The 12,770-nt window shown below is 57.6% G+C and overlaps 1 protein-coding gene across 1 annotated transcript in view; it reads right to left on the bottom strand.

Annotated features, from left to right (window-relative positions):
• The window catches only part of NDUFA10 (NADH:ubiquinone oxidoreductase subunit A10), a 51,837-nt gene extending 40,091 nt beyond the window's left edge, over window positions 1-11,746 (bottom strand). Inside the window, exons 1-6 of the mRNA XM_019445347.2 lie at window positions 11,604-11,746; window positions 8,026-8,194; window positions 7,073-7,288; window positions 4,625-4,711; window positions 1,754-1,875; window positions 434-513 (exon numbers count right to left, since the gene is read on the bottom strand). Coding sequence (XP_019300892.1) covers window positions 434-513; window positions 1,754-1,875; window positions 4,625-4,711; window positions 7,073-7,288; window positions 8,026-8,194; window positions 11,604-11,678 — 749 coding nt within the window. The 5' untranslated portion in view covers window positions 11,679-11,746. The remainder of the gene's footprint in view (window positions 1-433; window positions 514-1,753; window positions 1,876-4,624; window positions 4,712-7,072; window positions 7,289-8,025; window positions 8,195-11,603) is intronic.
• Window positions 11,747-12,770: the final 1,024 nt, after the last annotated feature.

The following is a 12,770-nucleotide window of genomic DNA, read 5'->3' as shown; positions in this document are numbered from 1 at the left end:
GATTTTATTTAATCCAAATGACCTTTCAGAAGAACTCTTAGAACCCGTAGGGATTGTTTATCCTCCTGAATTTTCTGTACCAGCAGGGGGCACTGCCGAGCAACCCTGGGTAGACATGAACATCCAGCTGCCAGCTCAGGTGTCAGAGGAGTCCTCTGATGCTCACACGCTATCGCCTATCGTGAAACACAGCAAGGGTCTGCTTCCGGCTTGCCGTGATTTCAGAAGTAAAACGAAGAAGATGGACGAAGCAAGCAAGCCAAGAAACAACAAGACCCCACCAGATCAAGCTGGGACGTGTGCTGTCCTGCTCCCTCGCAAACCTCAGTGTGCAACGTGCCGCACAACACCCACCGTGGTGAGAGTGAACCCCCCGGGCTGCGGCGCACGGGGAGCCGCGTGTGAAGACGTGTGAATCGTGCACCTGGCTCACCTCATCTCAGGCAGGAAGGTTTTCTTGTAGGCGTTCTCGATGTCCTGCAGATAGGCCGAGGTGACCTTCATTTCGTGTGGCTAAGCAAAAGAAGAAAAAAACAAGCGTGAAACATTTAGGCGTCTCTTTCTTTTACTTGTGCGCGTGTAAAACGTGAAAACAAGCAACAAACACGGTTTTCTGGGAACAACTTGTGGGTGTCGTAGGGACGACAGAAAAGGGGCCTCGGTATCGGTCAGGATTAACCCGTTTGCCCAGGGAACCCACGGCATGACCTCGCACAGGCCTTCAGACGCGTGCTTCGAACAGGCTCAGAAAGAACACGGTGCGCATGCGTGCACACACACCGGGCCTGGCTTGCCCGCTCCGCTGCGCGCCCAAGACAGGAGGACCAGCCCACCTCTCCCCGAACCTCTCACCCCCCTCTCCGCCACCCACTCCCTCCGTCCTTCTCGCTTCCCCGCCGCTCACACACCCAGCCCGCTCTCACTTCTCCACCTCTCAACCCCCTATCACCTCCAACTGTGCTAAGCCAAATTCGGAAACTGAAAACTCCAATCACGAGCAGCAAGCTTCAGAATTTAAGACCTCTTCCAGTTCAGCCACGCTGTGGTCAAGTCACATCGTTGTTCCCTGGTTTCTTCGTGGCATTTACCTCCGCCTGATACACTGCCTGCGCGTCCCCCTCACACAACTCTACACTGTCACCACGTGTCAGGAACAAATACCCTAAGTGGGAGCAGTGCTTCCCAAGAACCATCCTGAGGGCGGTGACGGTCTTCACGACCTCTGTCCCCTGCATCACGCCCACACGGCCGGTGGGCACCTTCAGTCTGCAGTGTCCAGGCCGCCTAACCGAGTCTCGGCCGGCGCCACATGCGTGGACCTCGCTGCTCAGCCGCCGCAGGCTCAGCAGGCAGGAACACAGGGACAGGGCTCAACGGGAGTGAAGCACTGAGAGGTGTTGAAGTGACACTCGGTCTGCCCAGACACCGGGGCACGGAGACCCCGCAAGAGAACAGAAAGGTGCAGGGCACAGGGAAGTGGTCAGGACACTGACCCGGCCTCACAGCGTGCTTTAGGGGACAGGGGACGACAGACAGATGGGGCCAGGGACCGCGGGGCTCCGGTGGAGAGCAGTGACTGCGCCGGGACCCCCCTCCATCCACCGCACGAGGGCCCACCCTCCGGGGGCTCCGCTGTGGGTGCCGCCCGGCTCCGTGAAGGAAGGTGGCGACTCAGCAAAGTGCCGTGAGCACTGGCACCGCAACAACGAGGACACGCAAAACGAGCGGGGTGTTGAATTTAAGAGCTGGTTACATTTCCTTTCTTCTGAATCCGACTCTGGATCTCCGGAACCGGCACGTCGATGTAGATGACCACGTGGGGAGGCAGGTACTCAGAGGCGGTGACCTTCTTCACCTCGTTGTAGTGCTCCACACCTGCCACACACGAGCGGGACACGTCTGTCACCCACGGGTGTCCACATCGTGGACGTCTCGTACATACTTTACTTTTCAAAAAACTCAACTGAAAAACATCTGATTACATGTACTCGGGTTCAACCTACTTCAGTAAATTTAATCAGCTACGCAGACCGACCTTCTGAAGCAGATTTGGTAATGAGAAAACAAAGCAGCAAGCAGTGAAGGCTGGGGGAAATCCTCCTGAAGCTGTCGCCGTACCGAGCAAGCCGCACGCACAACAGCCACGCACGGCCGGTGGTGCCGAACCCCATCCGCACCGTTTCCAAGAACACCCTGCACCTGGACGTCCTCTGGCGCACAGTGACGCCACTGGAAAGGCAGCCAGAGCGCATTCTGGGTCGCTGGAACGAAACCACCGCCCTCACCCGCCACAGCAGCAATGTCAAGAAACGACCATCTGCAGATTTTCACATGGTAGAAACTTCCAGAAGCGATCACACGAAGAGCCACAGAAAGACAACTACTTTGCTGTACAGAAAAGTCCCGGTGACCACTGCTAGCGACGCCTGCTTTGGGGGCGATTCAGGCGGACCTCTGACCCAAGGTCACAAGGGTCTGGGCCGGAGGGACAGGCTACGACGGTGGTGCACTCCAAGTAAGTGACCCAGCCTCACGGGACTGTGGGCACCGTTCTAACACTCGGCCTCATCCCGGCTTCCTGTCTGGTCCTGCCCACCCCCAGGCAAGACGTCCGTCCTCCCGCTTCCTCCGCCAAGTGCCTCTCCTTGGGCGTGTTCTGGGAGTCCCCACGGCTGAGGGGACCCTACGCCTGGCCGTGCGTGCGCCGTCCACCCCAAAGTAATCTGTTCTCCCAGCCCAACACAGAACTGACTCTCACGAAAGCCACTGCCCTCCACCCCGGGTCACTTCTCCGCTCCCGTCCCACGAGATCCCACACGCTCGGTGACGACCGTGCCCCTGCCACCCTCACCGACCCCGTTTGGGTGCGATTCCGCAGCGGGCTTCCCTCCCCAGAGAGCCGGAAGCCAGCCCCAAGGACCCTGGCCTCAGTCCTCACTCCCTCTCCCGACTCTCCCGGGACAAGCGCATCCTCTGTCCGCGTCAATCCCCCAGACCGCGTCTGGGACACGCAACCACCTGGCCACCTCAGGGGTCCCCAGCTCACACGCCCGTGTGGGACACCTGCTCCTCGGCCCGCTGCCGCGCCCCGTCCTCTTCACGTGGCAAGGAGCCTGCTGAGCCCAGTTACTCCCCGGCCTCCTCCTCACAAAGCCGATCGCCGGGCCTGCCCCTGCCCCGCCCTGCCCAGCCGGGTCCGCGCCCTGCCCGCCATGGTGTCAGCGTGCCATCCTGCTCTGACATCCCCACCTCTGGCCTCCTGTCCTTGGATGTCCCCTCACCGAACACGTACTTCAGACGAACGAACGCAACGCAACCACATCCTTCCCACACCCGACACCTTGGGTGGCTCCTCGCCACTTTCAGGAAACAGCCAAGCCCTCCCGGCCAGGGCGCGAGCCTCCCCTCCTCCCGCCCTACCTGCCTCTCCTGGGCCGTCCTCCGCCCGCGCTGGCCTCCCTGCCACGCTGCGCCTCGCTCACCCGCTGCCCTGCTGCCAGCCTGCTCCGGGCTCACCCAGGACGCCGTGGCGGACCGCACCCCGTCTCCCAGCCAGAGTTCTGGGCGCTTCCACAGGGTCCCGGAGTAACGGCGTCCACGTTGCTTCAATGCCGGCCCCGCCCTGGCCAGGACGGCAGGAGCTTCCCCGTCTCCTCGCCCCAGATCCCCGACGCCTAAAACGAAGCCCGGCACGCAGCCCACGTCCCAGAAAGGCTGTCTGACTGCCCGCAGCCGCTGCTCGGATAGCCTGTGAGGTCCATGGCCAGAAGCAAGGGCGCCGCGGCCCCTCCCGCGAGCACGGGCGGGCACCCCAACCGCAGAACGGGCGGGCGGACCAACGGCCGGGCGCCTCAATCCCGGGCCGTCTCCTGGCCTGCTTCGCTCTCCACAGTCACTCACCGAGCGCTCTCGCTCTGCCCTCCAGGCGTGAGCCACCACCGCCCCAGCCAGCCGAGCGCTCAGGTGGACACGGCCACAGGCAGACGGCACAGGCTCTCCCGGCCCCGCCCTGGCGCACTCCCACCTACACGTCCTGGCCCCACCCTGACGTGGTTCCATAACCGCTCAGTCAGGCCACCAGGCTCAGGAGAGGCCTTCACTCCTGTCCGTCTGCCACCGTCAGACCTTCCACAACACCCTACCGGGGCTACCGTCCCTGGACGCGGCAGACCGGCAGCACATCAGACAGAGAGAAAGGATGATGGTGTCGCTGGCATGCAGGTGCAGCCACAAGAAAAAGAAGACATCCCGATTGTGAACAAGATAATACACTAAAAAACTGGCCAGTTCAGGGAAATTAAAGCACAGATCAGAGAAAGTGGCTGCGGTATCCTGCAAGACCGAAGAGGGTCGGGGCAGCTCAGGAAGGTTGGGTGGAATCCGGGAGCTGAGCTGTTCAAGGATCCAGAACGCTTCCCTGCTTCCACTGGGAGATGGGAATTTAGGAGGAAGAGAGGGTGGAAGGAACCCGCTTTTCTCCTGCGGAAATTTAACGGGTACTAGCTTCTATCCGGCTGCCTAACAGACGTGCCCGGAAAGAGCAGGGGCCGCGTGGGGAGTCTACCGGAGCCTTCACGAAGCTACGCCGCGTGTCCAGGAAGGCCTGAGCGCAACGCCGACTCACACTGCTTCCGGATGAATCCTTGGTTATACATCGCGTCCAAGAAAACAAAGTCGCTGAAGATGGAGCGTTCCAATACGACACCTTGTCCTGTTTAAAAACAGGGAAACAAAATTCCAAGTTCAGACAGATAAAAAACCCAAGGCCCCAGAGACGAGTAATTTCACTTTACAAAGAGACAAGTTCTCTACCATACCGTTCAAACGTACGTATGTGTGCTCGTAAGTGAGAGACTGTTTTCGAGAACTAGAACATTTCTGGTTGGGGCAACGTAACGTTCATCTCATTCCGCCGGCTGCAGCAGAAACCCCCAGTTACGAGGAAGGCGCCTCACAGCTTCCGTAGCTTTCCCACCCCACCTGCTCACTGCAATCCCGACACACCCCGACTGCTCTGCCAGACCCCGGCGGCACCCAGCACTCTCCCCCCGTGCCCAGTTCATCAGCAAACCACCGGCGTCCTCCCAAGCACATCCAGAACCTGACCTTTCCGCCGCAGCTGCCTCCCTGCAGCCAGGCCTCCTCACTGCTGGCAAGGTTCCCGCCCCCGCCACCAAGTAGGCCCTGCGTCCGTGCTCGCCCCCGGCTGCTCTCACAGCAACAGAGGGGCATTTGCAAAACTCAAGCCAGACCGCGTTACTCCTCCGCTCAAATCTGCTAGTGGCTTCCTCTCTCCTCCAGAGGAAAACCCATCTTGCCCAGGCAACTTCTCTGACCTCATCCCGTCCACTTCCGGCCTCACTCACTGCACTCCTGTCACAGGGGCCCCCTGTGACTACAGCCACTCCGAGCACCGGTCCCCCCGGGCTCAGCCCTGCTGTGCCAGGACAGAGGCCTTCCCCAACCTTCCCACCTGCAAGCAGGGCCCCGGCCCCACGGCAAACCCCTCCTCAGCTTCTCACGACCTGACGTGGCACTGAACTCCCCCACATTTACTGTTCATCTCCCCAGGAAAACGTAAGCTCCGGGAGGGTGCGGGCTTCACTTTCTGAACCCCAGCTCCTAGAATGCACCTCACGCAACGGGCACTCACAAAACACTTAACGGTTAGTACAACACAGACAGAGACGAGTAAGTTTTTGTTTAAAGTGATTCTTCTAAACTTTAAGAAAGGGAGAGTCCCAAGAGGTGAAGTATGCTTCAAAAAGAATCTGGAATGAGCCAAGTGTCAGCGTTAATCCCAAGCCACCAACCAGTTCCCGTGAGCCAGGTCCTGGTACAGAACATCACGAGGTGACCGCATCTTTTCTTAGAAGCAGCACCAACGAAAATCGGGGCTTCCGTTCATAGAAGGAAAAGTACCACTAAGGACGTTCTGAACACCCAAGACAAAAATTAGACTCCTCTGTAACCGTTTCGGTCAAGAGTGAATCCTGCACCTCCTGGCCTATGTCGTATACGTGGAACCCTCCTGGCAGTGGTTCCCAAATGCCGCTTTGCAAACCAGTTCCGTCAGTCACCTGGGGTCCCCGTCAAACATGCTGTACCTTCTCGTCCTCATACCCCACGAAGCAGACCCTCCAGGCGGCAGCTGAGCGGTCTGTAAATGGCTCACCAGGTAACTGGCGACCGGGCGTGGCCATCACTGTCGTAAGAGGCGGACACAAGGCTCATACAATCTGCACCCCCTCCTCTCACGTGCACACACGTCATCTCCACCTGCGAACTCAGCACCGCCAAGGCTTGGGAGCTATGGCCAAGCACCCCGGCGTCTGTTACCGATTCTCAGGGCACGCTGGGGTAGGGGCCGAGCGTCACCCACGCTGCTGGTGCCCAGGATAACGCAGTCCCTCCTGGATTGGACCCTGCTCTGTGCTAACTTTATGCTGAGCCCTGCTGCTGGTCTCCCAGGCTGCAAACGGTACCCGCCCCCACATACAGTCCTCGTCTGTCTCTTGCCGGCTTCCAGTGACTTCCAGAAACACACCCCCCTTCCAGTCGTCCGGGCCCTTGGGGCCTTGCGTGTTCCGCCTCCAGTTCTGCCTCCACCACCGCTGCCCTTCCTCCAGGTTTCGCTGCTCCCCAGTGGGCTGATGGCGGATCCCAGCCCATCTCTGGGCCCTGGGGACGAGCTTACTTTGTGTGTCACATCTCTGTGTGACTCACGGCTGCGTCTGCAGGAGTCTGACTCCACTTCCTCACAGCCCTTTAGAGGCTCTCTCTTTCTCCCACGGCTTTGAACATTTCACTGCCACGCCTACACTGGCGGCACAGAAATTCCACACAATCCGTACCCCTCGCTCCGGCACGCGAAAATCAAACACGGTTCGGGGACTTTCATCCCGAAGCAATAGCGGCGTGGGTCTCGGGGAACTTATGATCCTGTTAAAAAGACAGAACCTGCCTCCCCAAACGCCCTTAAAGAAAAGCTCTGCTTCGTGGCAGTCTACAATGGCGATTCCAGAAGGGGTTCACGTGCAGGACACGCCCGAGCGCCGCCCGGACACCGTACCCGTGCTCAGCAAGTGCTCCAGGGCGTCCGCGTACTGCAGGAGGCGGCTGGCGTACAGCCAGGACTGCAGGCGGTAGCTGTTGCCGTCGTTACTTCTCGGGTCCTCGTAAAACTTCTCCACGCTGCAGCTGCCGCTAAGCTCCACGTCCAGGGGCCTCCCGTCTCCCGTCACGCCGTCCGCGTAGTGGATCCCGGCTTCGGGGAAGTGCTTCAAGCCTGAGAAGAAGCAATGTGATGCGAACGCCTCGCCCGCCATCGGCGGGCAGCAGGGACTCACAGAAAGAAAGCCCCATCTGAATACAGGGCGGAGGCCGGCGGCACAGGACCCGGGGCAGGTCACCCTCACGCCTGCGTCCACACAGGACACTCAAGACGACGTGTCCAGAGCACTCGTGGAAGACAAGCATGTCGGCGAAAGGGCCGGCCTACAGTGTGTCCCTGGTACCCTCGCGGGAGTTCCTCCCGAAAAGGAGAGCGGCCCACGACCGCGGGGAGCCCCCACCGTGCGACTGGGCACCAGCCCGTCAGCTACCACGGGAAGAACGATGGCCTCTTCACCGGGAGTCAGGAGATGTGGTTCGGGTCCCGGCTCCGCACTCACCAGCTGCGCGACAGCAGCCCCCTCCGGAGCTCACCCGTCTGCAAGCGACAGCAGTGATCAGGGCCCCACCCTGGAGGACCGTCACAGAGCTCGCAGAGCTCGGGTGAGACCGCTCACGTGAACGTGCTCTGCTGACATTATCAAGAAAAAGTTCCAACGCAAACTGACAGCCAGTATGGATTTAAAAATCTTTCCAAATCCGAAAGATTAAAAGTAGATTTTAGTGTATTTTAAAAATGTAAAATACCTACCTCGGGCCCAATTCCACCCAGTCTATATGAAAGTACAATCAAACTCAAATAAGCAACGATGCACCTGAGAGAAAGGAGCTCCACGTGACATATATCCATACCTAGTTTCTCTGCTATGTGTTTTGCAAGCTCGCCTTTTCCGGAACATATATTGCCGTCTACAGTTATCACTTTGCTGTGTTCTGTGAATTTTTTGGTTGTTCTTTCGCCGAGTATGTATGCCAAAGGGCCATACTGTAGCCTGCACTGGGCGCCTGTATGAATTCCTTCCTGGAAAACACAACAGCATGACGTGAGCATTCCACTTCCCGCAGGCACCAGCAGCTATTAGGTAAAAATGCCAGGAAGACCTCTGGTGATAAAAATACCAACATCTATCCGACTTTGGCTCAGGTCATGACCTCACAGTTCCTGAGTTCAAGCCCCATGTGGGGCTCTGTGCTGACAGCTCAGAGCCTGGAGCCTGCTTCGGATTCTGTGTCTCCCTCTCTCTCTCAAAAATAAACAAACGTTAAAAAAAAAAAGAAAAACAACCCAACATCTAGGGGCACCTGGGTGGCTCAGTAAGTTAAGTATCCAGCTCTTGGTTTCGACTCGGGTCACGATCTCATGGTCTGTGGGATGGAACTGTTTCAAAACTCTGCACGGACAGTGCAGACCCTGCTTGGGATTCTCTCTCTCCCTTAGCTCTCTGCCCCTCCCCCCGCTCATGCACGCTCTCTCAAAATAAATAAACTTGAAAAAAAGCCAACATCTACATTTTTATTACCTAGTTATTTAATTACCGGTCTCCCTGCCCCACCCCCCAGCGTAAGTTCATAAGTACAGGGGGATTGTTGGTTTTGTTCACTGTTAAATCCTCAGGGCCTGGAACAGTGCCTGAAACAGAATACGCTTACCATGTTCAATATAAGTTGGATGGATGGATGGATGGATGGAAGGAAGGAAGGAAGGAAGGAAGGAAGGAAGGAAGGAAGGAAGGAAGAAAGGCAGGGAGGAGGAGGCGAAGGGAAGACAGGAGTAAGGGAACAGAGCATTTTTCTAGTCCAGATTCCTGTCCTGAGCTCTGGACCTGGTTACCTGCCTTTAAACAGCTCCATCCAGAAGTCCTGAAGGTATCTGACAACTAACAGGCTTAAAACTGAAATTTAACATCCATACCCTAACCCCCAAATCTGCTTTCCTTCCCAAGTTCCCTATCCGCTATCCACCAAGCAAAACCAAGCAAACACAGGATCACCTTGGATATCCTCCTCCTCCTTCCAACCCTACAGGCACTCACAAAATCCTATTGACCTTAATTCTTAAACCTCTCAGGAGCGAACTGTCCTGCCCCTGTCCCCACTGCACTGACTGTGCAGACATCTTCACATCTCTCACCTACAGCACAACGTCTCGTCTCCTGTCTCCAACATACCCGTTCTCTGCTCAAAAGCCACATGATCTACTCTACACAGCACACAACACACGCACACAGAAAGCAACACAATCAAAAGGCAAGCAACTAAGAAAATCCTTAGTGTATATAAAAGTTGTATAGATCAATAAGGAATAGTGACAGAATAAGGAAGAATAGGAACTCATAGCTTATTTTTAAAGTATCAAAAATAGCCAAAACCTGTATGAAAAAATGTTCATTCACTTACTTATTCATTCAACAAGTATTTACTAGGAGCCCACACGATGCAGTGCGCTTTTTCTAGACAACTGGGGATGTGGATATGAGCAAAAGGGTTCCACAGGACAACAAAACAGAGAAGTTACAGCTGACCCTTGAACAGTACAGGAGTTTGTGGTGCCGACACCCCCCCCCCCCCATGCAGTTGAAAATCCACGTACAACTTCTGACTCCCTGAAAACTTGACTATTAATAGCCTACTATTGACTGGAAGCCTTACCGGTAACACAGAAAGTTGATGAACACACACTTTGTACATGTATCATACACCGTATTCTTAAATGAAGCAAGCTAGAAAACAAATTACCAAGAAAATCATAAGGAAAAGAAACTACATTCACAACACTGTACTTATAAAAAAAAAAAAATCGCAAATAAGCGGACCCACGCAGTTCAGACCTGTGTTGTTCAGGACTCAACTGTCAACAGCATATGAAGTGCTGTGGAGGGCAGCATGGCACATGGGCCGGGCTGTGTGTTACAACAGGCGGCTACGGAGCCTCTGAAGAAACAGTAACATTTGAGCAAAGACTGGAAGGTGCTGAGGGAACTGGCCAAGTGGACATGTGGAAGAGGGTCCTTCAGGCAGAGGAAACTGTTCGCACAAATGTCCGGAGGCCAGAGCGCTGCAAAGCCAGCAGGGCCAGGCTCTATGCCAAGTGGACCGGGCAAAAGCAGAGGAGATGATAAGGAGATGTTGATCGTATTGTACCTTGAACCCTAGACATCCATCACCCCCTCCTCCAGGCTACGTATGAGCCATGCACAAACTGTTTCCATTTGCGTCCACAACTTGAACATAGCACCGATGTGGCACAAACGGGTGCACGGTAATGTCTGGTCAAGCAATCAGCCATTTCCCGACCTCAAAATCTTTAGGAAGAGCTTTTTTATAGAGTTACAGTAGTACTCTCCACAATTTCCCATCCTCAGTCCCGTTTACTGCTCTCTAGAATCATATGGAATAACTGATCTTTCATGACACATTTCCCATTCCTTTGCGTATTCAAGTAACAAGGTGTGTACCCTTTTCTTCTTACTCATTTTTCTCCCACTTACTGAAGTTCATCTATATCCGCTGTAGAAAGTATCAGGAAGTGAACGGTTATGGGGGGGGGGGGGAGCAATCTGTCTAGTGCATGTACTGCAGCAAAATAGCAAAATATCACCTCCTTTATTCTGGGTCCCTCACTTCCACGATCACAATTCCCAGGACACCAGATATTAAAAAGGTAATCACTTTTCTTTGGCGGCCTGAGTTATCGCCTAAAAACACGTATTTGACTTTGATAAGACAGTTGCACTGTTCTAAAATCCTCTCATCAAAATCTTTAGGAAGGAGGTCAAGCAAGTCCCTTTGCAATTTGACACCAATGTAGCTCCAGCCCTTAGCAAGCAAAGACGCTACTCTGCGACCACAGTTACAAAAGAAAGTTCCCTAAGGTTGCCGGCCTCAGTTCTTTTGCTTCCTTGGTTCTCTCTGCGTCAACGTCATCCCACTGTTCTCAGCCGTAGGAAGTCCTAATCCCTTCGGATCTAACCCAACGCCTTCTCTTCGCTTTCTGCTCCACAGTCACATCCCCGCGGCGCCCAGCAAGGGCTGGGCCCCAACTGGGCTTCACCGAGCAGCGGTGGATGCCGCTTATAGTGGATGAGGAGCGCGGGCCCCGGGCTCTCCTAGGCTCGGCCGCACCTGCTCGTGCGCCCGTCGTCCTGCCGCACCGGAGCACCTGCAGGCTGGCCTCCCACGCCACGGCGGCCCGGCGGCCGAGTCACCTCCGCTCCCCTCCAAGCCTTGTGCTCGGAGCTCAGGTGACACGGCCCGGAGAAGCTCCCGGCCCCCAGCAAACCTGCCCGCGACTCAGGACCGAATACTCCGGGGGCCGCGGGTGTCCCCCCGAGAGTGACCCCGGCAGCCGCGGCCCCGAGGCGCGGGGAGGTGAGGGAGTCGGCGCCGGAGGACGGGCCGGCACCTCCCCCCGCCCGCCGCTTGCCGCTCACCACGCGCTGGACGACCGCCGCCAGGCCCCGCGCCGCCGCCGACGCGGGGAGCCCTCTCAGCAGCCTCAAGGCCATGGCTCCGCGGTCCGCACCGGCTCAAGGACCCGAGGGGACGCGGTCGCGGCGGGGTCCTCTTCCGCGGCCGGCGCGCCGCCGTGACGTCACGGCCGGGGTGCCTGCGCGACGCCTGTCAGGAGCGTCCGGGCGCGAGGCGCAGGCGCAGGCGCAGGCGCAGGGCGACGGGTGTGGGCTCCCGCTGGACGGCCGCCCCGGCCGGGCTCCCCATGTGCCTGCGCCTCGCTCGGCCTTCGCAGGGTCCGGCCGCCCGACCTGGGCCTGCGGCTGCGACAGAGACGCTGGAGAGCGTCGGCTGGACTCCGCCGGGGTCCCGAGGCCGCCCCGGCGCTGGCAGGTGCTGCGCCCGGGACTCCCCGCTCCCGCCCGCGGCCCCGAGGCCGGCCCGGGCGGACCTGCAAATCACCTGGGTCTCCCCGCCCCCCCTTCCCCCCCGGAGCCGGAAGCCCGTCCGAGGCCGGGAAGGTGGCCCGGGACTGGGGCGGGAAGGGAGAGGGGCCGCGGGCGGACCTGGCCGCCCCAGGGCCCTTTCCGGCGTCCTCGTCCTCCCGGCCGGGCCCGAGGGACCCCGGGTCTGGCAGGGCGTGCGGCACCTCGGACGACACTGGAACACGCGCGCGCTGTGGGTGCTCCATCACCGCAGTCCTTTCGAGGGTCCTGGTGCTCGCCTCCCCGGTTAGCACGAGTTGACTTCCACGTGAGATGTCTTTCCTGCCTGCCGTTCGGAAAGGTGTCCGAATCTCCCATCTCTCGGGCTTCTTCTCAACACCCGGACGTTTCTATCGTTTAACCTCCTCTCGGCTTCGGCTTTTCGGAACATCGTGGAATTGCATGCCCGAGTGGGAATGCCGTTGTGAACACGAAGGTCGGCCAATGATGCTTCTCCGATGCGAGAATCCTGCTTATCCACAGTGCAGAGTCCTACTCCGCAAAGCCAGAGCGTCTGCCTTAGGAAATAGGGGATAGGCCCCGAAACCTGTTTCACAAGCAGATTCTGATGTCAGTGGCCGGCACCGAGAGAAATACTGTTCTAAACCCTGCGTTTTCTGAGAGCGGGCGCCGCGTTCACATCCTACCTCCACGGTGTCCCCG

This window comes from Panthera pardus, unplaced genomic scaffold, assembly GCF_024362965.1.
Source record: "Panthera pardus isolate Hobbes unplaced genomic scaffold, ASM2436296v1 HiC_scaffold_10, whole genome shotgun sequence".
NCBI classification, from domain to species: domain Eukaryota; kingdom Metazoa; phylum Chordata; class Mammalia; order Carnivora; family Felidae; genus Panthera; species Panthera pardus.
The sequence above is the reverse complement of the archived record's forward strand: the minus strand, read 5'-3'. Positions and strand labels throughout refer to the sequence as shown.